A 26,804-nucleotide genomic window follows, 5' to 3' on the forward strand; every position below is an offset into this window, starting at 1 on the left:
CCGCTGCCTGCCTGCCTGCCTGCCTGCCGCCAGCCGGCTCTGCCCGCGCTCACTCTGGGGCTTTGCAGGGAAGGGCCCAGCCCTGGTCACCTGGAAGGAGGTGAAGGAGAGCTCTGTGAGCAGCTTGATGAAGCGCAGGGCCCCCCGGGCGTGCTCGTCCATCACGAAGGCGAAGATGACCTCATGGGTGCCCAGCAGGGGGATGAGCGTCAACGTGGACTTGGCAAGTCTGGGGGTGGGGGGGTGGAGATGTCATTCTGGGCTTCTCCCTTCAACTCTTCTCCTCTCTGTGCCCTAAACCCCACCAAGGCCTGGCATCTGGGTTAGTCACCCTCCCACCCCAATACCCTGGGGCAGCTGCTTAGAGGGAAGGAGGTAGTGGCCAGCGGCCCCCCAGCCCCACCCCGAGCCCAGGAGCTGCCCAGATATAGGGAGGAGGGCAAGGCGTGGGCCCCAGTGAGGTCCAGGTGGGAGACAGTCGGTCGTGCAGGCTTGAACTGGGCCCTGGGAGCTCCGTCTCTGCCGGAAGGAGGGCTGAGGGTGTCCGGTAGAGCCGGCAGTCACGCACCTGCACTTGATGTCCGTCTTGCACATGAGGTTGGCTTTCAGCTTGGACACCACGATGCAGATGACTCGGACGAAGATGAGGAAGTTCACCTGCAGGGCAGACGCAAGGGTGGCCGGAGGCCTTCTCACGACACACTTCCCCATGCCCCGCGGCTCAGCCGGGGCCACGCCCACGCCGCCACTCACCCCGACGGCGAAGAGGATGGGCAGCCGGATGATGAGCCAGTAGTTCATGTTGGAGTTCCTGGTCCAGCAGCTGGAGAGGGGAGACACACAGGCGCCCCATGGGGCCCAGACTCCGGCACGGTGCAGGCACAGGGCACTGAGCACACCGGGCATCCGAGGGACACACGCAGAGCCACACGAGCACTGCCACCGGGAGCTACCCAACAACCACCCCACAGACCCACACACACAGCCCTGAACACACAGACACACGGGAGCCCATGAACACAGGCATGTGTGTACGCAGCACCACACACAAAGCAACAGACACTTCATTCCGTTCTTACAGAACCTGGAAGGGGCGCCACGCTCCCCACGGACCCCCACCATTCGTCCTCATACAATCCCGAGGAGGGTGGACAGGGCAGGACAGAGCCGTCATAAATGCAGCTCTGGTCCCTCAGTGTGTCCTCCCGACAGGTCCCGGCCGCAGGGCCCAGGGCCAAGGAACCCACACGCACGGGGTTTGGGGACAGAGACGTCAGCACACTCACCCCGAGGAGCAGGACACTCACCCCTCGTCCTCATAGCGGTACTTGACGATGCCCCAGGGGATGACAAACAGCAAGGGAATGCCTGAGGAGAGAGGGAGAGAGAGGGGAGAGGGCTGGCAGGCGAGGGCCACTGCACGTACACCCAGCAGCCTCTCCTTCCTGGCCTCCCCCTCCCGAGCCCCTCTCCGTGCCTGGCCAGCACCAAACTTTCCAGAAGGGGTGGAACGAGGCTGGTCTGGGTGCGTGAAGAGCAGGCGGTGGAGCCACACCCACCGACTCCTCAGCCTTCCTCAGAGAGGGCCACGGAGGGGGAGAGCATTCTGCATGCGGTGGGAACAGGCCAGACCTCTGATGCGCTTCCCCCACAGCCTCAGCCCACACCCCATCTCGGTCCATTTCTTCAGGCACAGGACGCCCCGCCAGACACCTGTTCCCTGGCCACGCACACCTGCGGGGCGCCGGGGAGAGCCTGGGATGGGAATAGGACCTTGATGCCGGCAGCCCAACTAACTGCACCGTGGCCCACAGCCACCAGGCTCCACCAGGCTCCTCCAGGGCCCCACCTCCTGGCATCCACACCCTGGCATGGTCCGCCTCGTACCAGCGCTCGTCTGGGTGACAATGGATGCACAGCGGAAGTGATGGCGTGACCCTTCATAGATGAGGTTATAAAACACAATCGTAAATGGTTAGGAAAGGCTTATTGTGGACTTTCTCGCTCAATGAGGTCACCTGTTGCCATGTCATGAGGACACTTAGCCAGGGCAGAGGTCCCTGTTGCAGGGAATGCCGCCTCCTCCATGCACCCAGCAAGGCCCTCGGCTCCCTGCCCTCAGCCCCTCACGAGAGCTTGGCAGTGGATTCTCCAATCCCGGCTCAGCCTTGAGATGACAGCTGCCCTGACTGACAGCTGGACTCCATCTGTCAGAGACCCTACCCTGACTCAGAGGCCAGCTAAGGTGAACCAGATTCCTGACCACAGAAACTTCGAGGTCACAATTGTTTTAAGCAGCTAAGCTTTTTTTGCTTGCAGCAAATGGCAAGGAATGCAACTGGTTTCCCTCACTTCCAGAGCCTGCGCTCAGCTCACCGAGAGCTCGGTGTGTGTGCTGACTTACAGACTGTCATTCCTCACGGGACAGATGGGGAGGGATTGGCTCAGGGGGTTCAGGGGGGACTGCAATCCCACACTCATGCCAGTCCCCTCAGTGGCTTCCACACTAACCCCCACCCCATGTCTGTCTCTATGGTGGCCCTCTCAGGGCTGGAGATGTGGGTGTCTGAGATAGGTAACAGGGTGCATTGTAAGGGGTGTGGACACAGCTCTCTGTGTGTGGGGGGGTGTCATGTGTAAGCATGTGTGGCTTTGCGGGGGTCTTCCAGGGAAGGACACACTTCACAGCCTTTCCTGCCACCGCCATCCAGGTCCTCAACATGTGCTGTCCACTCAACAGCAGCTGCCGAGCGGCTCGCATGTCCGGAGCGGCTGTGTGTGGAGCTGCAGACGGGCATGGAGGAAGCAGAGCCCACAGCTTCCTCAATAGCTTCCTGTTGGCCATTTATTTGAACACAACAGACCTCTCAGCACCCACGATGCTTTAATAAGAGGCTTTCACAGATGCCCCAAAGGCCCCAGCACAGAAGATGCTCTGGGAGAAGGGGAGGGATGGAGGGATGGATGGATGGACGGACAGATGGACGATGAAGGAGTCAGTATGGCATTTAGAGAAGGGAAGCTCTCCAGGCAAGAACATGTCCACTCCAAGAGGCCTTCCCGGGCACCCCGGCCGTTCCTTTTCTCAGAGCCCCCGCTCCAGGCCTGGGCCTCACTCCTGATACCAGACACGGGCTTCCTTCATTCATCAGCATCTCCTTAACAAAGCCTTTCTAAAACCAGGCACAGCGCTGCCGCATGCAAACATTACGCACTCCCTGCTGGCTTCATCTCTCTCCCATTTGGAAAATCCACAGGACTGCCTGCAGAGGAAGCTCGAATTAACACAGAACCAGCTCCAAGAAGTAATGGGGCCCTCGTCCACACTTGTCTTCGTCCTGCGCTGCCTCCTGGGGGGTGGGGATTGGGGTGCCCGGCCGACCATGGACATGGCTTCTGGGAATCCCCCGCTGTGCTGGAGTCCCCACTTTCGTTCTTCTGCTCACACAAGAAGCTGCTCTTCTTGCCCAAGCTGCCAACGGGGCTAGGCGTCTTGGCATCACAGCGGGCGCTTGGCTCTCTGACTCTCTCGGACCTTCTGCCTTTGTCCCTCTGAGTCTCTCTGCATCTCCCTATCACAATTCCTCAAGAAGAGGATGCTCTGACTGGGGAGGGGGTCCCCTTAAAGCCCCTCAGACCCTGAGCCCTGAGCTGGGGAGTGAGGGGGTAGAAAGACTGGCACCTCTCTCTCATTTCCCACTCGAGACCTCAGGGCACGGTGTGTCCCCACCAACTCTCCACCAATCACCCCCTCCTGCGCACACACCACAGCGTCCCTTTGATTGTTCCTGTCCACAGGTCGCCATGGTGACAGGCACTCCCAGTGCTGATGCTATTTCCCAGAATGGACATCAGCAGCCCCTCCCTTAGGACAGAGCTCTCCACACGGGCCCATCCTGGCTCTCCACGGGCTCTCCAGCTGCCGTGCCTGACTGCCCTCGTGGGATAGAGAGGCCTGGGAGGTCAGGGAGGGGCCGAGCCTTGGGGTTGGGGGCGGGGGGAGAGGGGTGAAGGCGGAAGCAGGGAGCTGAATGCACAGTCCAGGCCCAGAGGGTCACCTGTGCAGAGGCCTGAGCATATTCCACTGGGCAGAGGGGAAGGGAGCAGACACAGTGCCGGCTGGAGAGCCGGGCAGGACAGGTGGGGCCCAGAGCCTGGGACTCAGGAGGCTGTTCCAGGGCTGCCCTGCCCATGAGGCCCTGCCCCTTCTGTGAGACCCTGCCCATGAGGCTCTGCCCCATCTGCACCCCAGTGCCCTCCATACACTGACCCCACTATTGCCCCTTAGAGGCATTCTTCTACGCTGGGCCACACAGAGCCAAGTGGCCGAGGCATGCCAGCAAGAAGCGAGGAGTGTGAGAGAGCACAGAGCCAGGGTGGCAGGCCACCTGCGTGGCCTCCTGAGAGGCGGGCTGGACAGAGCAGCCTTGCCAGGCCCAGGGGCAGGAGGCAGCATGGACGGGCCTTCGAGGGGGACGTGGCTGTGACTGAGTGGAAGACCCTGGGAGTTGGGCAGCAGTCAGGACAGCTTGAGGCGGGTGAGTGAAGGGAGGGAGGAGTGGGTGGATGGCTGCTGCTCTGGTGGAGGGGGCCTGTGGTGGGCGGGGGGCAGGGACCCGCTGGCCGGGGAGGCCAGGCGGCAGGGCCTGTGCTGCATCCCCGTGGGCGCCGGTGGCCCCGGAGCAATCCTGTTTTCCGGGGACGAGTGGGGGCCAGGGGGTGCTGCTGGGGTCCCAGCCCCTGCCCCACCACCCCTTCCTCATCGGGATCCCACGTGGCGAGAGGCAGAAGCACAACCAGAAATGTTCCAGCAAAAAAAAAAGACACAGTGGTTCTCGGCAAACTTTTTTGGCCAGAACATTTCCGGCCGGGCTCCAGGAGCATCCGCGGTCCACCTTCCTCCGCTGGAGTCCGTGACCCCTGCCCTCCTCTGACCCCTCGTCCCCATCAGGTGACGGAGCCACAGCCCTCTGCCCACCCAGGGACCCCACTGCGGCCCGGGACCTCCCTCTCCCTCCGGCCTCACTGCCCAGGGCTGGCGGCTGTGGGCTCCGTCCCGCGGGCCTGGGGGAGAGGCGGGTATTCGAGGACGGTGCAGGGCTGTAGCGTAGGCAGTGGATGTGGCTTCCATTAGGGGGAAGGCTATGAAAAGGGGGAGGGTAACCCCATGGGCAGCACGGCCTGTTCCCAAGTGAGAGCTACCCAGGGAGCCCTGCCCCAGCCCGGCAGTGTGCTCTGAGCACCAAGGCGGCTTCAGGGGGAGGGGGAGCCCCTGCCCCTCCCTCTCCCCTTTCTTCCTCCCTCCTCCCCTCACCCTCCCTGAGGTGGGGATGTGATGGCCGGGGGGCCTTACCCCAGCCTATGCTCAGGTAGAGCCGGAAGACACGCTGCTCAGAGAAGACGGAGAGGGCCAGCAGCGTGTACAGGTACACGCCCTCCACCAGGAGCCAGTAGTAGTTGGCCGCCACGCAGTACTGCATGAGCAGGAACACCAGGCGGCAGCTCAGCGAGTCCTGGGGGCGGAGGAAGGGTCCCGGGGGGGGACGACAGCTCTGGCCCCAGCCTCTCTTCACCCCTCCCCCACGTCAGACCGAGAACTCCCTAAGGGCAGGGGCCGTGTCTCCTTGGACTGCCCCTCCCATCAGACTGGGGGCTCCCAGAGGACCAGGTCTGGGCAGCTCTTGCCTTTCTCTGTGCCAGGCCTGGGAGGGTGGGGGACACCAGACTCCACCGTCTGCCCGCCCCTCCCGGGGCCCTTCCCGGGCACACCCAGCACCTGGTAGGAGAGGAGCCCGTCCCAGGCGTGCTGCGGGGCCGCCGTGCTGTACATCCACTTGAGGGCCGCGTCCTTGACGAAGACGGACAGCGCCCGGAGGATGAAGGACGCGAACAGGTTCAGGTGGATGTAGTTGCGGGTGCAGTGCAGGTGTCTGGGAGGGAAAGCAGGGCCTCTGGCAAGACGGCCCGCAGCCCCCAGCTCTTGGGCAAGCACCCACAGGGAATGCTCCAGCTCAGGGGCTGTGCTCCTGTCCTCCTCTGAGAATGCCCGTCTCCCCACACCCGTAACAACCCTTTTGCTTCTTTCGAGTCCAGCCTCTCCATAAGCCTTCAGTTGTGTGGTCCCTGCACCTCCACCCCACCCACATTCTGTCCTCTGTCTGTGGCACTTCTTTGCTACAAAGTCATGTGCGGCCCAAGCGGTGAAGGTGTGAGGGCCACTTCCCCTGGTGGGGGAGAGGGACCCTTCTTATCTACCTCAGGGCTGTTGTAGAGGGCACACAGAAAGGATTCCAAAAGTATTGGATACAATTTCAATATCCTTTCATGTAAAAACGGTGTTACAGACTGGAAATATGAGGGCATTTCTTAGCATAATAAGGGCTATCTACCCAAACCAGGAGAAAACATCACTCTTAACAAGAAACTTTAGAAGTATTCCCTTTAAAATCAGAAGAAAATAAGGATCACCCTATCTAATAAAAAGAGTACTATGCAAATTGACCATCACTCCAACACACAAGATGGCTGACCCCATGTGGTCAAAGATGATTTCTTCCATGTAGACATAAGATAGCCAGCAGGGGACGGCAGTTGGATGCCATCAAGCCATCAGGGGAGGGTAGTTAAGGGTGACCAGGCCTGCAGGGGAGGGCACATAGAGGCAATTAAGCTGGTGGGGAGTGGTTAGGGGGCAATCAGACAGGCAGGCTGGCAGCAGTCCTGGATTGTGAGAAAGATGTCCCAAATTGGAAAGGGTTCAGGCTGAGCTGAGGGCATGCGACCCCCCCCCCCCCCCGCGCGTGCATCAATTTGTGCACCAGGCCTCCAGTCTGGACATAAGAAGCTATCTTCACATCTATTCACAATGCACGACTGACCTTGGCCACTATAATAAGAAAAGGAAAGAGTGTGTTGGAATTGGGAAAGCCTTGGTTGGCGTGGCTCAGTTGCTTGGGGCATCATCCCATGCACTGAGGGGTCCTGGGTTGGATTCCAAGTCAGGGCACATACCCGGGTTTCAAGTTTGATCCCTGGAGGCAACCAACCAATGCTTCTCTCCCTTCCTCTCTCTGTCAAACCAGCAAAAAAATATCCTCAGGTGAGGATTTTAAAAAAATAGATTTGGGCATAAAGGAACAAAATTGTTATTATTTGTAGATAACAGATTATCTTCATAGAAAATCCAAGACATTTGACACATAAATTATTAGAACTAGTAAGAGAGTTCAGCAAGGTGATATGTAGGTTCGTATACATCAGCAACAAACAAGGAAAAAGTAAATTTTAAAAATTCATTTATAATACTTCTAATTGACTACCTACAAACAAGAGTGACATAGCATGGGCAAGATTTCTAGGAAGAATAAAACTTGCCAAAATTATTAAAGAAGACTTAAGTTCATTGAAGCTATACCGCATTCGCAGAGAGACTCACTCTCTTAAAGATGTCAATTCTCCCCATATTAATTGATAAGGCCATTATAGCTATAACAAAAATTCCAACAGTATTGGTTTTTACAAATGAAATTTAAAAGCGTATAAAGAAGAGGCGAGGGCTAAGATTAGTCCAGCTCACAAAGAAGGGGTCTTTGCTGCAAGTGAACAGAGACTTCTGATGAATATGTAGTAGCGAAGGCACCATAAATGAAGAGTCCAAGGAACATGACGGAAACCAACCCAGCCACTGGTGGCCCTTGCTGCCTGGCAGGGTAGGCACTGCAACCGAGGGGGTAGGGTGACTGGCAGTAAACGGTCCTGAGACAATTAACTAGGTGTATCCGTGGAAAAGTAAATCCACCTTTATTTCCATCAGATACAAAAACAAATTCCAGGCACATCAAAGAACCATAAGGAATGAGCAAAACTCGTGACCCCAGGAGATAAGGGACGATTTCTCAAACAAGACCATAACAAAATGTGGTCTTTGGAAAAGATGATACATTTTAAATCAATTGACAAAATTATTTTTTTTTAATCTATTCACAAAGTTCGTTTATGAATAAAAAAAGAAAAATTAAGATGTTTCATTCCATTAAAATTGATGTCTTCTGTGCATAAAAGGCACCAGACTAAGAGCAGACATTTCCTGCATTGGTATCCAGAATGTGTAATGAACGCCTAAGATAAAAACGAAGAAGCCAAATAAGCCAATAAAAAAGTAAGCGATTCTACGAGCAAGCAATTCACAGAATCAAACATAAAAAACGTTGCTCTCTCTGGGAATCAGAGATATGCGCATTAAAATCACAATGAGATATTTCAGACACTTTAGATTAGCAACAATTAAGCCTGGAAATACTGAATAGTGGTGAGGGTATTAAGGGAAGGGAACTCTCATTAACTGGTGAGAGAAGGCAAACTGGTGTGATCACTTCGGAAGCAACCGCACCTGATACATTTGCAACAGCACGCGCTTTTCCGATCGGGCGACTGTACGCTGAGGCGTGTGCCCTCGGAGAAATGCACGAGGGGTCACAGGGAAGAGCGTTCCTTGTAGCAAGGTTTATAATCCAGGAGAGGAAAACTTCAAATGCCCACTCAAAGGACAAGCGATAAATGAACTGTGCTACATCACACAATGTGGTACACGGCGACAGTGAAAAGGAATGAAGAATTACCTGTTTCAACAGAAATGAATCTCCCCAAAAACATTGTCAGGCCTAAAATAACACTGCGGAAGAAATCAATGTCCAGCATGTCGTCTAAAGCATGCACCATTCAGGCTATATATTCTTACGGAGACTTACAAAAGCACTGAGAGTCTTCCAGAGAGATGCGTGGGAATTATAAGCAGCCCTCTGAGGGGGCAGGAACTAAGTGCTATCCTGGGAACCGAACGGCAGTTCTTAGACTGGACGGCAGTTCTTAGACTGGACGACCCCAGCATTAGCCACTGTATCTCCAAATCTCTGAAATACTTCATAGTGAAATTAATTCCTGGAGCGAATACATCTATTGAGCACTGACTGTGTGCTCAGCACTGACTGTGTGCTCAGCACTGACCGTGCCAGGAACGAGGGGACATAGGAGGAGTACCACCTCTCCGGCTCCTGCTGACGGGTGTCCTGAGCTCCCCGGCCTCGGACTCCCTCCTGCCCTTGATGCCAGCCCCCCACCCACCCCTGGCCAGCGCCGAGGGTGTGGGAAGAAGCTGGTACTCCGGATGGAATGGCTCCTCCAGGAAATCCTTTCCCTGGGGTGACTGATGAGCTCTGAAGAGAGCAGGCCCTCTGAACCCGAGGCCTGTCTAGAACCATGCTCAGCCCTGACTACCTGAGTCACACACACGCCCTAAGACCATGTCCCTCAGCTCAGCCCACGGTGAAGGGTGCGGGTGCCTCGTGTGCGGACATGTGGCGTTTGTGTTCCCTTCTTACATGCTCACGCTTATGGAGCGGGGATTAGACGCAGCACACAGCGTCAGAGCCCTGTGTTCAGCCTCACAGTCAATGGGGCGGGCTCTCTGGAGACCTCTCAGGGGAAGAACCTGCTGCCTGTGGTTCTGGTCTGGCGCCCCCGCCTCCGCCTGGGGACAGACAGGGGTTGGGACGCGGCAGGGCCTGGGGCGGGACTCTTACCTGAAGCCCAGGAGGATGGTGGAGGCGATGACCAGGGCGGAGAAGGAGAGCGCATAGCCCACCGTGTAGACGATGTAGAGGGACAGGAGCTGGTCCTCCGGGGAGCTCTGTGTGCACACAGGGACACGCGGACATGGATGCCCCAGGACGTCCCTCCCTCACCCCTCCTTCCCATGGGACCATGGGCCCCCAGAACGAAGAAAGAGAATAAGCCAGGGAGACGGACCCCAGATCCCAGGGCCCTGGTCCCAGGCCAGAGGCAAACACGCACCGCCTCTGCCCAGAAAGCATGGTGTGCGGAGCTCCCACCCGGAGCGATGGAGGAGACGACGAGGGCCCGGCCCCACACCCACCAGGACCCAGGGCCCTGCTCCACTGATGCTGGGACCTGCTACCCCTTGCTGGCCCGGAGCCCCATCTCCAACTCACCCTGTCCCCGCGCTTGGACTCCTCGCACTCCGACAGGTCCCGCCAGGGCAGGCTGGAGTTGACCTGGTGCAGCCACAGGCCGTCGGCCGTGCAGAAGCGGTACACGTGGCCCTGCAGCACTGGGGAGACATGGGGGACACGGGGCTGAGCCTCGGCCGCTGCCCCGAGCCTCCCGTCCTCTGCACCCCGGGCTCCCCAGGCCCCTGGGACAAGCCTCTGAGAGTTAGTAACACTCACACACAGCACACACACAGACGCCCGCACACCTGGCTCCTGCCCTGCCAGGTGCCCGCCGGGCCCAGGGACAGGGAGGCGGTCACGAAGATGGGGTGCCACCGCCCTCAACCCCTCGTCCTGGCTGCACTGCAGGGTGATCGGGAAGCCTTGCCTGAGAGGAGCCGACTCCAGCCGCTCCCGGCCCCGTCTCCGCCTCAGGCACACTGCTCCCAGGTCCTGTGACCTCAGTGGCCCTGGCAACCCACAGCCACCTGCTGTGGCTTCGGACCCGAAGGCTCAGTGCCCACCTCCCCCCAACACCCTGTGGGCAGAGCGGGCCTGGAAACCAAGTGGGCAGGAGGGGCTAAGAGGAAGCGAGAGACATGGCCCTGTCCTCAGGGAGCCCCAGTCTGAGGGGGACACGACGCTGTCCTCAGGGAGCCCCAGTCTGAGGGGGACACAGTCCTGTCCTCAGGGAGCCCCAGTCTGAGGGGGACATGGCCCTGTCCTCAGGGAGCCCCAGTCTGAGGGGGACACAGCCATGTCCTCAGGGAGCCCAGTTGAAGCAGGAAGGAAGCACACTTCCTGGCTTTAATGAGACTCACAGAAAAAAAGCCAAAAATGTGGCAGAAAGGAAGCACAAATGTAAAGCAAGAGAGAGTAAGCACCAGCCAGGCGAGCGGTGCCCTTCACGCCCATCCAGGCCTCTGGACCGGAGTCCGTCTCTGGCCAGGACACACCGTCGCCTCCCCAGGACACCGGGCCTGTGGCCACAGGTTGCTCAGTGAGCATGAGTCTGCCCCCAGGGCAGGAATCGGGACAGAATGAGGGGGGACGGGAGGGGTGGCACAGGGGGACCCAGGAGAGAAGCTGGAGCCAGGACAAATTTTAAGAGCTTACAATTCTAATGATGTCAGAGCCCTGCTTCCCCAGCTGTGGGAGGCAGAGCCCAGTGAGGGGGAGGCGGCAGGGAGGCAAGCTTCCTGGTGGAGGTGGAATTAGACCTTGTCTGCGGGCTGGCCAGCCTTCCTGCTGGGGCCCAGGGTGGGCCTAGGCTGGGGCTGTCTCCCAGTGCACATAGTGTGAGTGCAGACTTCATTGCAGGGTCTGGGACAGCGTCTCCCCACCCCGTCAGGCACCTGCAGGCCCTGTCCTCCCTAGCTGGCCCCTGAGCACCTGGGCAGCCTCCCTGCTGGCTCTCCCTCCCCTGCTCCCTGCCACAAGCAAAGCCTGAGCCAGGTCCCACCCCGGACTGAGCACACGATGAGGCGTCAGCTTGCAGCATCGCTCCCAGAAGGCCCTGCATGTTAACACCCTTCTCTGGGAAAGCCTGAAGTCTAACGGCAAGACTTCAGCAGCCACAGAGCCTGTCCCAGCACCCCTAACCCAGAACCAGGCAGAGGAGGGAAGGGCCCGCCTCAGGCCCCGTAGGTGTCTGCTGTCTGCTGGGTGGATGCCTGGAAGCCTTCCCTAGGGGTCCAGTCCTTTTCTGGCCAAACCAGTGCTAGGTAAGCCCACAGCAGTGCCAGGATCTGGGCTCTCACCCCTTGGCGAGTGGGTGGGGAGTGAGAAAGAGGGAGGCAGAAGGGCCAAGGGAGGGGGAGGACATGGCCTGGAGCACAAACCATCAAGTCGCCCAGTTACCCAAGACTCAGCCCATGCAAGCGTGACCCTGCTGATACCTACTGGCCACCGCGGGCTCAGGGCCTGGCACTCCACAATTGCACTCCCATCACGCCCCTTTGCACACCCGCTCTGCAGGCCGCTCACTCATAGAGCCTGTCTCACGCGCCTGCTGTATGCCTGACATCTTGGAGCATCACAACCACCTGATACGGTTCACCACGTTTGGCAGGTGGAGACACGGAGCCTCTCAGAGGCCAAGCAACCTGCCCCAGACCAGCCGGCCAGGATGCAGCAGCAGTGGGACTCACACACCAGCTCTTCGCCTCCAAAAGCCACGAGTTAGCAGCCACACGTACTGCTCCGAGTGAGTCAACATTGGCCACGTGCCGTTTCTCCTCTGCCCTTCCCGGGCCGATCACCGGCCTCCGGGGTCCTCCCTGCAGGTCCTCCCTCCAGCGGGACCCCAGGCTGCCCTCTCTGCTCAGGGCGGGGGGGGGGGGGGAGGACAGGAGGATGGGGAGGTGGTGTGAGCACAGATGTGGTGTTACTGGCAGAGCGTCAGGGATCACCGCATCCCTGAGAGTCTGTGCGAGGGTGGCTGTCAATTATCCTTCAGCAGCAGCAAATATTAAAATCCAGGGCCGGCTCCTGGCCGGACCGCGGTCCCCAGATGCCCATCTTGGCCGTGGGCGCAGCAGGTCCAGGCCCAGCCCTGCTTATCAGCCCAGCTTTATCTGGCCCGGGAGCTGCGGGTAAGTCAGCCAGGGGCTTGGCTCCGGTCTTGTCAACACCAGGAGGCCGCCGGCCGTGTGCCAGGAGGCCCAGGCATATTTCATTAAGTCAGACCCTGGTGTTGGAAATAAAACCCCCAATTAAACACTTCCCCTCCCGGAAACTGCGGCGGCGTCTGTAATCAAGCTAACAGCCGCCCTTCCACGTGGCTGCGGCACGCGGGGCCGCAGAGAGCCGCTCATGAATCCATTAGCCCTGCTCTGGCAGCGGCAGTGCCAGCAGGACGCCTGGCCGCTGTCACAGACCGCGGGCCCAGCTGAGGGCCCTGAGGGGGGGGTCACAGGCCCTCCCCAGAGGGCTGACATGCAGGTCAGAGGCGGGGCTCGGGCATCAGCGCGGGGTGAGCTGGGGGTGCAGCACCAATCATGTCCCAGGAAGAGGAGGGCAGGCTCTGAGCTGCAGACTCAAGTTCAGATCCTGATTCTGCCTCAGCCAGCCATGGGGCCGGGAACAGCCCTCCTGGGAGTCCGTTTCCTCGTTTGTAAACGGGACCATAATGACTGCCCTGCCCGGGTCTGCGAGGTGAGGATTAGGAGAAAAAGAGCGTGAAGTGCCTAGTGCAGTGGCCAGCAAACTGCAGCTTGCGAGCCACAGGCGGCTCTTTGGCCCCTTGAGTTTTTAGCAAAGGCCAGCTTAGGAGTACCCTAATTAAGTTAATAACAATGTACCTACCTATACAGTTTAAGTTAAAAACATTTGGCTCTTGCCAAAACCGGTTTGACTCAGTGGATAGAGCGTCGGCCTGCGGACTCAAGGGTTCGATTCTGGTCAAGAGCATGTACCTTGGTTGCGGGCACATCCCCATAAGGGAATGTGCGTGCAGGAGGCAACTGATCAATGTTTCTCTCTCAGCGATGTTTCTAACTTTCTATCCCTCTTCCTCTCTGTAGAAAATCAATAAAACATATATTTAAATAAATAAATAAATAAATAAATAAATAAATAAATAAATAAATAAAAAAAAACATTTGGCTCTCAAAAGAAATTTCAATCCTTATACTGTTGAGATTCGGCTCTGTTGACTAATTAGTTTGTTGACCCCTGGCCTGGTGCACAGGAAGCCTTCAACATGTGGTCCCTGTGGGAGCCCTGCTGCTGCCCCACCCTGATTTCTCCAAAGAGCACCCCTTCCCAGAGGCTGGGCTGGGGCTGGGGCTGGGGCTGGGGCTCGGGACACCTCCTCGGCCAGCACTCCTCCAAAGCCAAGCTCGGGTCCGTCTCCCCTGGGCAGCCCGGGCCCGCCACGGGAGCGCCCACGCTGCTGCTCAGGGGAGGCACCTGTCAGAGCTCCCGAGACTTGTGAGTGATAGGCCACTTTACACGCCTTTTATGGCTCCTGTGTAATTAGAGCTGAGCTAACACGCAGGTCGAGATCGGGAGGGGCTACAGCTAATGAGGCCAGATGATGGGTAACAAGCAGTTCGCTGTGTGTGGGTGAGCGGCCCTCCTTGCCTTCTTCCTCTGCCTGTTCATTCAGGCCCGGAGTCACCGCTCTGAAAGCCACAACGTGGGCAGGAGAGGTGGCTCTGACCTCCCTCAGCACACACCGCTTCAGCCCCGTGGTGCGGGGTCACCCTTACTGCCCAGCACACGCACTCACACACCCCTAAGCGGGACTCACCCTGGCCGCCCCAGCTCCTGACACACACCTAACTGTTTTGAATGTAGTTCCTTCTCTGGTCATTCATTCCCCGGCCTGCTCTGACCCCGGGAGGCTGACCCCTGTGGACAGCATCACTTGGGCTCTCTGACCTCTACTGGGTTTGACTAAGGGATATGTCAGCAGAAGGTAGGAGGTCAGGAGAGGGGAGACGCTGGGGGATTTCTCCCTGGCTCCCTTCCTGCCTTGATTTGGAGGTTCAGTCAGTGGCCTCAGGCTGACCTCTCTGTCACCACAACCTCCGGCTGTCAGGGGGTCCCAGAGCCCCATTCCTGCCCCACTGGGGTGCAAGGGTACTAAGCTTCCCTCAGCTGCAGTCCGTGGTGCTTCATGTACCTGTCAGCCCCAGCTCCGCCAGCCCCTGTAAGTGCCCACCGCTAACCTCTCTTCCACATCCCAGCTGAGTGTGTTTTCCGCCAGCATCCCGCCTGAGACAACCCTTCCTTCTGCCCACCTGAAGCTGTGCTCACTGGTCACTTCCTTATTCACCCAGAAAGATCCCAAACTGCCCCTTCCTGCTCCCACGTACCCTGAGTGGGGGTGAGGGAAGCCAGCCTCTGCCCACCGGGCGGCCAGGCCAGGCCAGAGATAGCAATTCTGCTGCGGGAGCCCGGTGGGTGTCTCTCCGGATCCCTCACTCGGGGAGAGGGGCAGGGGAGGCAGCTGGGTGGTTCTGAGTGTCAAAAAGGGGCATGAATCAGCGCGGGAGTCAGGGAGGGGCGGGGGCTGGCCGGGGCCCGGGCTGCGGCCGTTATCTTCGCGTAGAAAGCAATAAAACTGTGTTCGCTCATAAACGGGCACCACCAGGACCTATTTCCTGCTCAAATAAAATTAAAGGTGATGGATGGAGCCAGGAGCGGCAGGGGAGGGGGGGTGGCTTGTGCTGAGTGATGGGGCCTGTCCGGCGCCTGGCTCCTGGGGGTCTAGGGCACAGCCCTGGCAGGGCCGTAAGCAGCCTCCAAACCCTAGGAGGTGGGGACCGTGGAGGTATTCCGGGAGGAGGGGGAGGTAGACAGGGTGGGTAGAAAAATTAACAGCAACCATTTTTCAAGAACCTGCAATCCTCCCAACACCCCCATCTCCTGGCTCCGCCCCATGTCCCAGGTGAGCCAGCTGAGGCCCAGGGAGGCCTGAGGGTTCCCTCCAGCTCACGCAGCCCCTCAGAACAGCGGCAAGCACAGCCGCTGATTGCCAGACTGCTTTTCCCTCTCTGGAAAGAGGGAAGGCAGCTCCCTGCTCTCCCTCAAGCTTTGCCCAGCCAGCGATGCCTCGACCACTCACCTGTCTCCATGCCCAGGAATACACACACACACACACACACACACACACACACACACACTCATGCTTGCACACGCAGGGAAGTCTGGGCTAGCAATTAAACTAGACTCCTGACTGAGTCCCAGGTCTTCTATTTACAAGCTGTGTGAGCTTGGAAAGGTCACTCAGCATCTCTGTGCCTTGGTTTGAACCTCTGTAAAACGGGAGATAACCGGAGTGCTGGCCTCAGAGTTGTGAGGATTACATGAGCTCAGGCATGTGCAGTGCTTACAACAGGCCACAAGGCGCTGTGTGAAGGGGCTGTCACAGCCAGGCTCGCCCTGTGCACCTCAGGGAGGGGGTGTCCTGCGGGAAAAAAAGGGGAGAATCTGTAGGACCCCTGCTGCGGCTCCCTATGACCTCAGTCCTGAGAGCTGAGGTGAGGCTCCTGCCAGGCCCTGCCCTGTTCGGCTAAAAGGCGCCTCCTCCAGGAAGGCTGCTGGCTTCCCGTGGTGTGGAATCATTTTCACACTTGCTTCCGGCCTGGTTTCTGCTCAGTCAGTCTCAGGTCCCCTCGGACACAGGAGTGAAGATCCCAGGTTGGGTTCAAATCCTGGCTCTGCCATTTGCTACATCCTCTGGAGCAAGTAGCTTAAACTTTCCGGGGCCTCAGTCTCCTCATCTTTACAAGAAGCATACCCATGGAGCCGTAGTAAAGATTCAATGAACACCCTGCTTTCAGGCAATTTTTGGCACATAGTAGGTCCTCAATATATATTTCTGTGATCGTTATTATGACAGAGTGTCTTTTCTCCCCTGATTGGGACTGAGCTCCTTGAGGCAGGGTGCATGTCTTTGTTAACCCTTGACACTGAGATAGATGGGTAGTGTGGGGGTGCACTAACTGCCCCTCCAGCCAGTGCCCCGCATGCAGCCTCTGTGTCTCTGTACCCCAGGGACCCCTCACTTATCTGGTCACACCTTCCCCATGCAGGACACCCCCTGCAGGTAGGAGTGAGCTGGGAGGCCTTAGGGACAGCTCCCAATGCCCTCATCACTACTTCCACTGGGTCCATCTGACAGCGAAGCCCTGAAGAGTTAGGAGGTGGCTACATGCCACCACCAGGTACAGGGCACCTACCAACACCCAGCACGTATACATGCATACATATATACATGCATGCACACATGCATGCACGCATACATACATACATCCATACATGTATGCATAGATACATCAGAGCAATGGCACCTTCTAGGACTGTTCCCACATTTCTCCTTAAGTCAGACCCCACACTTCCCCCACCCCACCTGCCAGCACAGGCTCAGGCCCAGTTACACCCAATGCCCCCCACTGTCCCCTCACCCCAAGGAAAAGCAGGCAGGCTACCCGAAGGAAGCCTAAAAACCTTCTGGGGTGAGGAAGGCTGTGTCCCAGTGGAAAGGAAGCAGTGTGCACCCCATCCCAACTGCACCCCCGGCTCCGGGGCACCGGAGGGCGGTCCACACCAGGGGAGGGGACTCACCGCTGTTGGCCCAGGGCAGGTACCAGGGGCAGCTGACATTCACGAAGGAGCCGGGTGGCCCGTCTGGCCAGCAGGCATAGTCATCGAAGGTCCGGTTGCAGAACAGGTCTGGGTGCAGAGAGAACAGTCCTGAGTCCCGCCTGTCCAAGGCACCTCCCCACCGCGGGGCTGCGGTGGTAGGGGGGCAGGACCCTGCGCTCTGCGAGCCTCTGCTGAGCACCTGCTGTTTGCCAGGCAAGCAGACTTGGCCCCTTAGCAGTGGCACTTAGAGCAAGTTGCTTAATGTCCCTTTTCCCTCATCTGTAAGATGGGGGTAACCCCGGTTCCCCAGGGCTTTGTGGGGACACATAGTGCACGGCGTGGAGAGATAGCGGAGCATAGTAAGTGCTCGGTAAACAAGCTCCTTAGGACTATTCTTATTCACTGCCTTCGAGGGGAAAATGGGGGCTCACAGACTGTTGTCACCTTCCTAAGGTTGCTGCGTTGTGATTGCAGGGTCAGGGTTTGAACCCAGGCCTTTTTGTCTCCTAACCCCGCCTTCCCCCCAACATTCACTGTTACAGATATGCCGGTCGGCTCACAGTCCCTGCACAGGGGGGGAGTGCCGAGGACACAGAATGGAAAGGCCTGAGGGGCCAACGCCAGGGACATCAACAAGACAACACCCCAAAGCCCAGGGCAGACGTGGCGTCCCAGAGGTGAAGGATGCCACCCAAGGCACGGGCCCCACCTGGACTCACCCGTGGCCGGGGGTGGAGCCTCGGTCAGGAAGCGCTGGCACTGGTGGCGATACTCACGCCATTTCTGCACCGTCTCCGAGAGGGACACGGTGGCGCCCTGCGGGGAGGGCAGACATGGGGCCCCTCTGTTTCAAGCCAACCTCTCTTCTAACCCCCGCCCCCAACACACTTGGTTTCTGGACGTCCAGGGGACCTGGAGCCCCGGCTCCACCAACGCTGGCAGTCTGAGACGGGGACGGGACCCAGTGGCGCTTCAGAGGACGTTTTTATGTCTCTGTCCCTCCCAGGGGCTGGTGCCCAGTCTGAGGAGTGGCAGTGCCCCGCAAGTGTCTCCTGACTTGATGCTTTGGGGGAGGTGTGGGGGGGAAAGGGGGGAGGATGTGGGTCAAGCATGGTCTTCTCTGACCTCACCTGGGAACCCCGTGCTCTGTGACTGCCGAGGGCCCCGCTCCCAGGGCCCAGTCAGCCTGCCAAAAGGCTTCTCAAACTTCCAACCCTTCTAGAAGGGAAATACAGGCCCCGAGTGGGAGAGGGACACAGTCAGGGCCACACAGCACCCTAAGGGGCAGAGGTGCTGTGCGGCTCACCACTGGTAATTCGACCCTCCTGCACAAAGCAATCCTGTGGGGGAGGCAGCAACACTGTCCAGGGTCCCCGTAACATGACAACACAGGTAAAGTGTGCAGCCCAGCTCCAGGCAGCTGGAGAGGGGCGTCCTGAGGGCCTGGTATGAAGGGCTCAGGAAAGTTCCAGAACATGGAGCTCAGGCCTGTGACGGGAGGGGTCCCCCATCTAGGATTAGGGGAATATGAGTTTCAATGTTCAGATAAGGTAACAGAACCGGCCTTTTAGCATGGCGACCCCAATGGACCCGCCCGGTGAGCACGGTCCCTGCCAAACATTTTTATGCACTTCCTGTAGGTTTGTCTTGGGACTCTGTTTCTTTTCTTTCCCCTTTTCCTATTTTCTTTTATTTCCTGAACTGGCTCAAGGTTATAAACATTCCTGATGTAGAGGCTGCAGTTGTGAAATGACCAAGGAGCCCTACATATAAAATTTAGGACCTATGCATAATTTAAAAGAAATCTCACTTTCTGAAATCACACAAGTAGACATGTGTGCTGAAATCAAAACAGCTTCTTTTGGAAGCTGCCAGCCTTGACTGGCGGGGCCCTGAGCGCTCACTAGGCCTGGTTTCTGAGGGTCCCGCCCCCGGGGAGCGGAGTCCTGGCTTAGAAGACACGGCCCGGCCTGTAAAAGACACATGTTACCAGGTGCTGGTCCCCCGGGAGGGCCCCAGGCCTGCCAGAGCCCCAGGCACATGCCTGGAGGAAGCGTGCTGGAGGATGGAGCTCTTCTGAGGGCAAAGTTCAAGTGTATTTGAATAGTATTGTTATAAATAAATAACATGATTCCTTAGTCAACCTCAACAGCAGCAAAGGCAGCAGCAGGATTTTAGCTACAAATGAGGCCTGGTGGGCCCACCCCACACTCCAAATCCCTTTCCTGCGGCTCCGGCCCAGCCTGCAGCAGAGGCTGCTGGGGCTGCTGGAGCAGGAAGGTGCAGGAGGGCAGAGGCTGGGAGATTTCCCCTGACCTCTCCTTCTGGGAGGAGAGTGGCAGGGAGCAAGGTCACTGCTGGGAACTGGGCAGAAGGTATAACTGGGCCAGGGAGTGGGGACAAGGCAGCGATGAAAACCAGAAGCCTCAGGGTGGGGGTGGGGGTTAAAGGCCAAGGTCAGGCCATGAAGGCCTGGCCAACACCTCAGGGAGCTTTAGACCCAGGCAGCCTGTCACCTGCTCTATCTCAGACTGGGGCTCCTTGAGGACAGGGCTGTGTCCCCTCAGACTGGGGCTCCCTGAGGACAGGGCTGTGTCCCCTCAGACTGGGGCTCCCTGAGGACAGGGCTGTGTCCCCTCAGACTGGGGCTCCCTGAGGACAGAGCTGTGTCCCCTCAGACTGGGGCTCCCTGAGGACAGGGCTGTGTCTCCCTCAGACGGGGGCTCCCTGAGGACAGGGCTGTGTCCCCTCAGACTGGGGCTCCCTGAGGACAGGGGTGTGTCCCCTCAGACTGGGGCTCCCTGAGGACAGGGCCATGTCTCCTCAGACTGGGGCTCCCTGAGGACAGGGCTGTATCCCCCTCAGACTGGGGCTCCCTGAAGACAGGGCTGTGTCCCCTCAGACTGGGGCTCCCTGAGGACAGGGCTGTGTCCCCTCAGACTGGGGCTCCCTGAGGACAGGGCTGTGTCCCCTCAGACTGGGGCTCCCTGAGGACAGGGCCGTGTCCCCTCAGACTGGGGCTCCCTGAGGACAGGGCCGTGCCCCCCTCAGACTGGGGCTCCCTGAGGACAGAGCTGTGTCCCCTCAGACTGGGGCTCCCTGAGGACAGGGCCGTGTCCCCTCAGACTGGGGCTCCCTGAGGACAAGGCTGTGTCCCCTCAGACTGGGGCTCCCTGAGGACAGGGCTGTGTCCCCTCAGACTGGGGCTCCCTGTCCCCCTCAGACTGGGGTTCCCTGAGGACAGGGCCATGTCCCCCTCAGACTGGGGCTCCCTGAGGACAAAGCCATGTCCCCCTCAGACTGGGGCTCCCTGAGGACAGGGCTGTGTCCCCTCAGACTGGGGCTCCCTGTCCCCCTCAGACTGGGGTTCCCTGAGGACAGGGCCATGTCCCCCTCAGACTGGGGCTCCCTGAGGACAAAGCCATGTCCCCCTCAGACTGGGGCTCCCTGAGGACAGAGCTGTGTCCCCTCAGACTGGGGCTCCCTGAGGACAGAGCTGTGTCCCCCTCAGACTGGGGCTCCCTGAGGACAGAGCTGTGTCCCCTCAGACTGGGGCTCCCTGAGGACAGAGCTGTGTCCCCCTCAGACTGGGGCTCCCTGAGGACAGGGCCGTGTCCCCTCAGACTGGGGCTCCCTGAGGACAGGGCTGTGTCCCCTCAGACTGGGGCTCCCTGAGGACAGGGCCGTGTCCCCCTCAGACTGGGGCTCCCTGAGGACAGAGCTGTGTCCCCCTCAGACTGGGGCTCCCTGAGGACAGGGCTGTGTCCCCTCAGACTGGGGCTCCCTGTCCCCCTCAGACTGGGGTTCCCTGAGGACAGGGCCATGTCCCCCTCAGACTGGGGCTCCCTGAGGACAGGGCAGTGTCCCCTCAGACTGGGGCTCCCTGAGGACAGGCTGTGTACCCTCAGACTGGGGCTCCCTGAGGACAGGCTGTGTCCCCCTCAGACTGGGGCTCCAGTTATAAAAGGAATAAGCCATGATATAACGAAGAGCATAGGGAATATAATCAATAGTATTGTTACAACCATATACACTGACTTATTATGATGATCATGTCAGAAGATAAATAAATGTTGAATCTCTATATTGTGCAGCTGAAACTATATGATATCATATGTCAATTATAATTAAAAAATAAGTCAAGTGCTATGAGAACACACACATACACAGAAATAAGAACAGGCCTGTGTCCACTCAGAAAGAGCTCTCTGACAACTGGGTCTGCCCCAGCTTGGGGTCTCCAGATACTGCTCACACCCCTCCAGGACTAAGTAACTGGGCCTCGGGCCTCTCCCCACCTGGGGTTACGGGAGCCTCACTGTGCCAGGCTCTGGGGGGTGATGTGGGGGATGGGCAGGCCTGGGGAAGACGAAGATGTAGAACCTGGCTCTGGCCTGAGGGGTCCCAGGCCAGGGCTGTGCCCTTCACTTGTGGGTGGGGTGGGTCCTTGCTTTGCAGGATGGTCAGAGGGGGAAGGGAGGGGGCCCTGCTCAGGCTGGGCCGGGCTCAGTACAGACTCCAGAGCCCGGGAGACTGGGAGCTGGGGATGAAAGGAGGAGTGGGGGGGAGCTAGGGCTGGGGAGGTGGAGGGAGGGCTTTGCAGCAGAAGGGCCCAGCAGGGGACAGAGCAGGAGCAGAGGAAAGCCTGGGCTGAGGTTCAGGAAGCTTCCCTGGCCAGAACGGGACCTGGGCAGAGCTGAGGATCTGGCCAGGGCAGGGCTGGGGCCACCCGGACAGCCGGGCCCAGGTGCTCAGGTGGACTCGATAACACCGTGGAGGGAAAACAGCCCTGGCTGTGGGCTCAGATCTGGGCCTGACATGGAATTAATTAATTAACATTCCCCTCTCCCCATTTTTTGTGACCTTGTGCAGGAATTTCACTCCCAGCCTCAGTTTTCACATGTGCAAAATGGGAATAGCAAGAGTCCCTCCCCACCCAGGCTTGCCGTGAGGAAGGAATAGGTAAGTTCATGCCGAGGGCGGTCCCTGGCCGGGAAATGCGCGGTCCACAGCCCGGCCTCGGGGTTGCTGCTGTTTGTGGGAGAAGGAGCAGTGCAGCAAGCAGCCTGGCTTCCTGGGGAGTCTGGGCCCCACCCGTCCATCACTTTTAGGGTCAACACTCTCCCCAAAGCAGGAAACAAACATACTTTCACCCAAGGATTGAGCAGCCAAGAGAGGACAAGGGGAACTCCGTGTCCCAGGGCAGGAAACAGTGAAGAGGAGCGAGGCCCTGCCCACCAGCCCCGGCCCCACTGCATGCTCCCAGCGAGGTGGGGCTTGTGCTGCTGGCTGACAGGAGGGCTCAGTGGAAGGTGCCCCTGCCCCACACAGGGCAGCAGAGCTGGCCCAGCGTACAGGGCAGAGGGGAGGGGCCCACAGGCCTGGGTTGGCAGTTTTTAAAATTGGGATTCGCCAGGCTTCCTGGGGTCTCTCTGAGGGGGGTGAGGGTCAATGCAGGTGGAGTTTACCACAGGAGGGGGTGTCTCTCAGATTCGGGAGGTAAGAAAGAGGATGCCGGGAGGGAGTGGTGTGCGAGCACTGAGCAGGGAGTCAGAGGACCTGGACCCCTGGCCTCTTGGTTTAGATCTCAGCTGTGACCGAAGGGGTATATTTACTCTTTTGGGGCCTCAGTTCCTTCGCCTAGAAAATGGGAAGATCATTCTCAGAGTTACTGCACAGACCCGGCGAGATAAGCCAGGTGAGCATCCTCAGGAGCTGACAGCCCTGTAGCGTGGGCGGTGTGAGGAGGAGGGGTGGCGGTGGAAGGGCACTCAGCCTTGAGCCCAAGCTAATCGCTGCTAACCTGAAATCCCCTCCTGCGGTTTTATTCCTCCCAGTGAGTAAGGGCACTGGATTCTTCTCTTTCCTGGGCACAGGTCTGAGTGAAAGGGAGGAGGAAAGAGACCTTGCCTTCTGGGCCATGAGGTGGGAAAATGGGAGAGGGCCCCCCAAAAGAAGAAAGAGGGCTCAGGAGACAGCCCTGATCCCCGGAGGCTCCTCCAGGACCTCAAGGCCCTCAGCCACTACCCAGGGCCCAACTCACTGGCCCCTGGTCCCTGGAGGGGTGGGGCTGTCGGCCCCGGCTCTTAGACACTCCTTTTTGTTGTCTTAAGGGCTCAGATACACAGGGGAAGGAATGGTGCACACACGTTCTCACATGCACAACCTCACACGGATACCCTGGCCACACATTACCACCTACGTCAACACATGCTTACTTCCCGAGAGATGACCCAGAGTCTCTCACATGCTGAGACACTGCCCACAAGATAAACACACACACACACACACACACACACACATGTTCCTTGACTGATATATACTCAACTCACAGTGTCACACACATACATACAGAGACACAGCCACACATCCTGTGACAAGTGCTCTATCTCTCACCCACACCAGGACTCATCCTGGCAGCCAGCCAGACACACACTAAGATGTCACACACACACACACCACACACACACACACACACACACACACGCACACCTTCCAGACACAGTATCACATATGAGGCCTTCCAGACACAGTATCACATATGAGGTCACAAACACATATGCACTGTCAGACACAATCACATGCTGAGATGTTTCACACACAGTGACACACACACACACAGGGCCGTGTACAAGTACACAGAGAAACAGGCCCATGCAGCCCTCACCCCCTGGTCTGTCTCAGTTTCTCTCTCCGTTTCTATGTCTCTGTATCTCTCTAACACACACACACACACACACACACACACACACACACACAGGAGTCTGCACAGAGGCAGGTGGCAGTTAAGGCATCAGAGGGCAGGATGTATTTGCTGGTTGCTCCTGCCCCGGCAGCCACCTGCGTCCATGTCAGGAGTGAGCCCTGCTCAGAACAACACCCACGCTGACCGCAGTGCGCCCTGGACTCCCTCCGCCTCCCCTGGGGTGTAGAGCCGGCCTCCACAGCCCCTCTCCCAGCCCTCCTCTGCTGCCTGGGGCAGGCTTGCAGACTCCCGAGGACAAAGGGGTCAGTCTGACAAGCGGCGGGAGCTGTCTCAGGTGCCAGTGTCTCCATCCTCTCCATACCCTGTTTACAGATGCGAAAACTGAGGTTCAGGACCGCCAGGCGTCCTATCCGAGATCACCAGCCGATGGACTCAAAATGAGAACCAGGTTTGTCTGGTTCTAATTTGCCAAAGGCCTCCCGTCCCCAGGAGAACAGCTCCATCCCAGGCGGCTTGGGAGGTCAGGAGCGGGATGGGTGGTCCTTGCCAGCAGCAATGGAGTGGCCTAGGCCCCGTTCTTCAGAGCTCACCCCTGACCCCGGGGCTCTCTCTGGGACCTTCCTTCCGTCCCACCTGGGCAGGCAGGTACTAAGCACCAGCCCCGCACCCCCTTTGCTCCTCTCTGATCCTGAATCTTGGGGCCACCTTACACAGAGAACCTTTCTTTTCTGAGCTCTGCCCACCCACTGCCCGCCCATCAGTGGCCTGGAGGGAGTAACTCTATTCTTGCCAACCTCATGAACAGAAAATAGAACGAAAAATTTACATTTTCTTAGAGTCTTATATGCGGGCATGAGGATGTGACAATTATTGTGGTCTAATCTCCAAGTCCCTGTCCACGGCAGCCAGGGATGCTCAGGGCCCCCCAACAAGAGCGTGTCTGCTCAGAGCCTGGCTCACCCTGCCTTCTCTGTCCCCAGGATATTGGGTTTAGCCTTTGGCCCAGGGCTGAGGGGATCAGAGGAAGGGCAGGTTCAAGGAGCCTGTCTCCTCTGGGGGAAGGAAGGGACTTTGGGGAGAAGACAGGCAGCCTCCAGAACCTCTCCTCTTCCCTGAATCCAAACCAGTCCACACGCCCCCTGGAGCAGCGGGATGGAGCCTGACCGCATCTTCTGCCCCCGCCCCCGCACCCCCCCTCCCCCAGGAGAGGAGGTGAAGGCGCGGGAGAGGCAGGTCCTGGGCCTGCCGTCCTGGCTCCTGGAAGATCCCAAGCGCACAGGGAGGCCACGGCCTGGCTGAGGGGTTGGGGAGATGCTGTGTGTGTGTGTGTGTGGGGAGGGGGAGGTTGCGCGGGGGGGGGGGGGGGGGGGGAATACCTCCATGGCCAGAGGCAGTAGCTGGGCTGGGGGACAGGGACACAGAGGGCATCTGGAGAGGAATCTGGGGGCTGAAAATGGGCTGGCACCTTAGCTGGGAAGCACATCTGTCAGTCTGGATCCTTAAGGGGTGGAGGAGGCCCCCACCAGGGCAAGAGCCCCCCATCCTGCCTCCCACCTGTGCTGGGACCGGTCCAAGGCCTGTATGGGCGCACTGACTCCCCGCATCCCTCAGGTCTGGGGGTGGGAATGGGAAGCCATGGAAAAGGCAGTTGCGACACAGGACAGGCCACCCAAGCCTGTGCCTCCTCTCAGCTCAAGCTTCTCCCAGCGCCTTAGGACAACCCCCTATGCCAAACGCAGGCTGACCATAGCCCCCCACCCCCACCCCCACCCCTAGTCTGCAGACCGGACAGGCAGGGAGGCGGGGGGGCCGTGGAGGGGGCCTCAGCGGTCCTCCCGGTGGCCTGCTCTCCGCTGGTGAGGAGGCCAAGGTGTCTGCTGGCTCGAGATGTGCTCTGGTGTGTGCTGTCCACCAGGGGGTCAGAAGGGGGCTGGGGCTGGTGAGGGGCCTGCAGCCTGCGGTTGGCGGGGGTGGGGGGAGAGCCTGCAGCCTGCTGCTGCAGGGGCCGGGGAGGGTGCGGGTGACAAATCCTTCCGGGAGGTCACCAGGAAGGACGGGCGCCGCAGGGTCCCTGGGGCTATAAGTCAAAGGCTGCGCTGGGGGCCAGAGGTCCCCTCTCCTCCTCTCCATGCGCCCACACCCGGCCCCCTCGGACCCAGAGCCTCCTCAGGTCTCAGGGTCGTGGATCAGCCAGCGAGCAGCTGGGGGTGGTGGTGGAGAAAGTGCCTGCCCGGGGTCGGGGCACAGCGGGGCGCTTGGAGAAGAGGAGGCCGGGGAGGGGGCGAGCCGGGCTGGGCCAGGGGCGGCCCGTGTCCGAGAGAAGGAGTTGGGAAAGTGTCTGGGAGACGAAGACGCGGCGCCAAGTCAGAGATCCCGGCGGCGGGAGGCAGCTGGCGCCCCGCAGAGGGGCCCGGGCGGCCGAGGACGGGAGCTGGCGGGGAGGGTGGCCCCGGCCCAGCCACCCGGTCCGCCCAGCCCGGGACCAGCCTGCAGCCTCCGTTCCCCAGCTCCCGCTGCTCCACCGGCAGGCGCGGAGTTTCTCCCAAGTCCCGCCGCCCCTGCCGTGCCCGCCCGCACCCCCCTCCCCGCGGGGCTCACCTGGGGGCGGGGGCCGGCCCTGCCCACCGCCGCGAGCAGCAGCAGCGCCAGGCGGAGCAGCCCCGGGGCGCCGGCCATGGCGGGCTCAGCACCGGGCCATCGCGGCCACCTGCGGCACCGCGACTGAGCGGCGGAGGCGGGAGGCGCGGGGAGGAGCCGGCACGGGGCGCCCCGCCCGGGGAGGGGCCAACGGGTCCCGGCCTTCCCCCTCCCGCGGCCGGCACCCCGCAGCCCTGCGCGCTCCGTCCGCCTGGGGCCGGGGGTGCTGGGCCCCGCGCCCCGAGCGCCACCCACGCGCCCCGACTTTCTCCCGGGGCCGCCGCTAAGGGAGCCAAAGCGCCCCACCTCTCCTGCGCCCGGAGGAGACCGGACCTGCGGGACGCGCGGGACTCGTC

At 59.4% G+C, this 26,804-nt stretch overlaps 1 protein-coding gene across 1 annotated transcript in view; it reads right to left on the reverse strand.

Moving 5' to 3' along the window:
- Positions 1 to 26,527, reverse strand: part of GLP1R (glucagon like peptide 1 receptor) — a 33,011-nt gene extending 6,484 nt beyond the window's left edge. The window contains exons 1-11 of the mRNA XM_036414992.2: positions 26,410 to 26,527; positions 17,825 to 17,921; positions 17,085 to 17,192; positions 10,008 to 10,126; positions 9,579 to 9,685; positions 5,777 to 5,930; positions 5,354 to 5,513; positions 1,308 to 1,368; positions 754 to 823; positions 569 to 657; positions 91 to 229 (exon numbers count right to left, since the gene is read on the reverse strand). Of these exons, the coding sequence (XP_036270885.1) occupies positions 91 to 229; positions 569 to 657; positions 754 to 823; positions 1,308 to 1,368; positions 5,354 to 5,513; positions 5,777 to 5,930; positions 9,579 to 9,685; positions 10,008 to 10,126; positions 17,085 to 17,192; positions 17,825 to 17,921; positions 26,410 to 26,487 (1,182 nt within the window). The 5' untranslated portion in view covers positions 26,488 to 26,527. The remainder of the gene's footprint in view (positions 1 to 90; positions 230 to 568; positions 658 to 753; positions 824 to 1,307; positions 1,369 to 5,353; positions 5,514 to 5,776; positions 5,931 to 9,578; positions 9,686 to 10,007; positions 10,127 to 17,084; positions 17,193 to 17,824; positions 17,922 to 26,409) is intronic.
- Positions 26,528 to 26,804: the final 277 nt, after the last annotated feature.

The sequence above is a fragment of the Pipistrellus kuhlii genome, unplaced genomic scaffold (assembly GCF_014108245.1).
Source record: "Pipistrellus kuhlii isolate mPipKuh1 unplaced genomic scaffold, mPipKuh1.p scaffold_m20_p_5, whole genome shotgun sequence".
Lineage (NCBI taxonomy): Eukaryota > Metazoa > Chordata > Mammalia > Chiroptera > Vespertilionidae > Pipistrellus > Pipistrellus kuhlii.